The sequence below is a fragment of the Egretta garzetta genome, unplaced genomic scaffold (genome assembly GCF_000687185.1).
Source record: "Egretta garzetta isolate BGI_Z169 unplaced genomic scaffold, ASM68718v1 scaffold163, whole genome shotgun sequence".
NCBI classification, from domain to species: domain Eukaryota; kingdom Metazoa; phylum Chordata; class Aves; order Pelecaniformes; family Ardeidae; genus Egretta; species Egretta garzetta.
The window spans coordinates 2892929-2895815 of record NW_009259308.1 but is presented as its reverse complement, the minus strand read 5'-3'; the positions used below and the strand labels follow the sequence as shown (position 1 = coordinate 2895815).

Genomic DNA, 2887 nt, shown 5'->3' with positions numbered 1-2887 from the left:
GGCGGCTCGGGCCGCGGTCGGGTAGCGCGCGTGTTCTTGAAGACCCGCGATAACTACGCTTTCCTTTGCCACCGAGCCCAGGCAGAATACATTGTCTCCTTTACACAGATTGTGTAAAAGGCTGCTTCAGTCGTCCTTCCAGACCGAATGACTATTTCGGAAGTGTTTCATGGATGTATTGTAGAAAGTACTGGAAGTGTTTGCACTGACCTATCATGAAGTTTTTGGTTGTTTCCATGCATGTACGAGGCAAATGACACAAATTTGCAGCTCATAAATCGGTATTTGTTCCAAACCCGAGGTCTGAACATCGCAGTGTGCTGGTTGGGCAATAGGAGTTTGCCTTCTGATCTTTGATTCCACACAAAATGACTTACATGGACTGAAACTGTGAATGCTTGTAGCTGTGTTGAAGAAGACCACAGAAGAAGGAGTCACATGCTGCTGTATTCACATGTTGATGATAGAGCCGCCACGTTCTTGCCGGAAGCTACGTGAGAGCAGTATGCCAGACTCCTGCATATGATGAAGTTAAACAGAAATCCTGAAAGTATGCGAATACCAGGATACTTAGCCAGGTTCTCTCTGTAACAAGTGCATCCATGCATGCATAAGTATTTTTTTTTCTTGTTAAATTTTGTCAGTATTCACATAAAAGCTGTTGCACTGAAGTGTGGAACTTGGCCTGATTGCATGCCAGGGAAACATCTGAGCTTTCAAAAACTTTTGATGGGTACAGGCTGGTACTGGCTCGTGCCCTATAGCATCTTTCAAGCAGAGCGTCATGGAGATGGGACACATTCTTGCTGATAATATAAGAATGAGGGGACTGTGTCAGACTAAGACCTTTTCTCTACCAGTGTCCAGAGATGGGTACTTAGCAAAAAGTAGGAGAGAGTGGCTAGCAGTATGACACTTCCCCCAGTGCACCCCCAGAAACCATTTTCAGGTTGGGGATGCCCCGTCGGATGTTGTATACAGCAGCTTGACATAGCCAGAAAACCAGCCTGCTGTTGTTGGAGGAGGTGGATGAGTAACTTCAGCGTTGAGAGTGAGGACTTGTCAAGGAACCTAGGAGTATTATTGTACAAAATTTTCTCAGTGCTTTCTCAAATTACTTTTTTTTTTTTTTTTTTTCCTTGCTTTCACAATAGGGTTATGAATACAGCCGGAGTGGAAACCCTACCCGGGACTGCCTGGAGAAGGCTGTGGCAGCGCTAGATGGAGCTAAATACTGTAAGCAATTAATAGGTTCCTTGAGCAAGATGTCAGCATGTGTGTCTCATGACAGTGTCTACAGTAGACATAACTTGGTGAACGAGGACACCGGGTTGTCAGCAGAAGTTGTATCACGGCAAGGCTTTCATAGCCGCTGACTACTGGTTATGGGCAAGAGCTGCTTCTTGGTATGGAAAGAGTCCAACACTTATCATTCAGGAAAGTCCAGCTTAGTCATTGGACTTTCCTTAGTGACTTTGTTTCCTCTCACTGCATTTGATGCCTAAGCTAAACTGAATCTGTCCTTGTGTAGCAGCACTGAATGCAGTGGGGGAACGGGAGCGCCGCAGCAGCTGTTACCAGACTCTGCTACCAGTGTTCATCCTGGGTTCCACCCTGTGTAAAATCAGGCTGCTGCTTTTACTGAATCCATTTAACGAGTGAGATAGCATAAGTAAGAGTGACAGAACAGGTTCCTCTTAAAAGCAAAGTGAGGAAAGCAAGGCAAGTTTGACAAGGTTGTATCACATTAAAATACAGTCTGTCTGCCACTTACTCTTTCTGTTTTAGGTTTAGCTTATGCTTCTGGCTTAGCTGCTACTTTGAATATTACTCACCTGTTAAAGGCAGGGGATACGATTATCTGCATGGATGATGTCTATGGAGGTATGTGAAGCACGAGTGAGTTTTTGATCTTCATTGTGTCAATGATTAAATGTACCTATTTGTGAGTCTCATGAACTTTCTGAATATCCCACATAGGACCCTACTTTTCTTTAAAGCCTTTTCACTTAATGAGAACACAGAATAGTCCTGCCTGATTTTGGTGTTAGAAATTCAAACACTGAAAGATTCTGCGGCACAACGTGGAGGTTTAAAAAATATAGCTAACTAGTAGCTTGAGTGAGGGGAAAATAGCAACATCCTAGCCTTGCACAGATTTGTTTGCGGAGCAGGACCCCCTGCAGTCAAATGTAACACAGCTTTCCAGCTTCCAGTATTTATACTATTCCTTTCCTAGATTTGACCCTTTACCAACCAACATTTTGTCTGGACTGTTTCAGACAACTATTCTGCCACCTTCCCTAAAAACACAACTTGCATCTGTTATGCCCCTGTCTTCTGAATGTTTCAGTGATGCTGCAGCCCACTATTAGGTTTTGATCATGCGTAATTTGTTTGTTTGTTGGTTTTTTTTTTTTTGATCCATTCTTCCAAGAAAATCCCTAGGAACAGAGTTCATCCACCTCTGCTGAAGTCCTTCAAAAGGCTGATGCCACCCAGAAGTCCATAGTAGGGATGTCTGCCAGGATAAGCTGTGACAGTCAGTGTCCTTAGTGCCCAACTCCTGTGTTTCACTGATCAGCAAAGCTCATTTCCCTCCATCTGCTTCAAGGCCTTAGCACAAAGCGATCAAAGCTGCTTTGTTTTCAAAGGAAGGTTGGAGAGGCCAGCAACAGGTAGCGTTTTCCCAAGCAATCGCTGGAAAACCTTTTAGCAAGAGTTATCAACTTTCTCATCACTACGAGGATTGCTGTTTGCCAGTAAGTTATCTATGCTTGTGCATATCAAATACAAATGCACACACTTGCTTTTAATGTCTTAGTTCTGTCATGCCAGGTGGCTCTTCTCCAAAGTACATCTGGAGCCAAGCTGAGTGAAGACAGCA

At 44.0% G+C, this 2887-nt stretch overlaps 1 protein-coding gene across 1 annotated transcript in view; it reads left to right on the top strand.

Moving 5' to 3' along the window:
• CTH (cystathionine gamma-lyase) overlaps window positions 1-2887 on the top strand; it is an 18277-nt gene that overhangs the window by 1651 nt on the left and 13739 nt on the right. The window contains exons 2-3 of the mRNA XM_035891746.1: window positions 1155-1236; window positions 1789-1884. Of these exons, the coding sequence (XP_035747639.1) occupies window positions 1155-1236; window positions 1789-1884 (178 nt within the window). The remainder of the gene's footprint in view (window positions 1-1154; window positions 1237-1788; window positions 1885-2887) is intronic.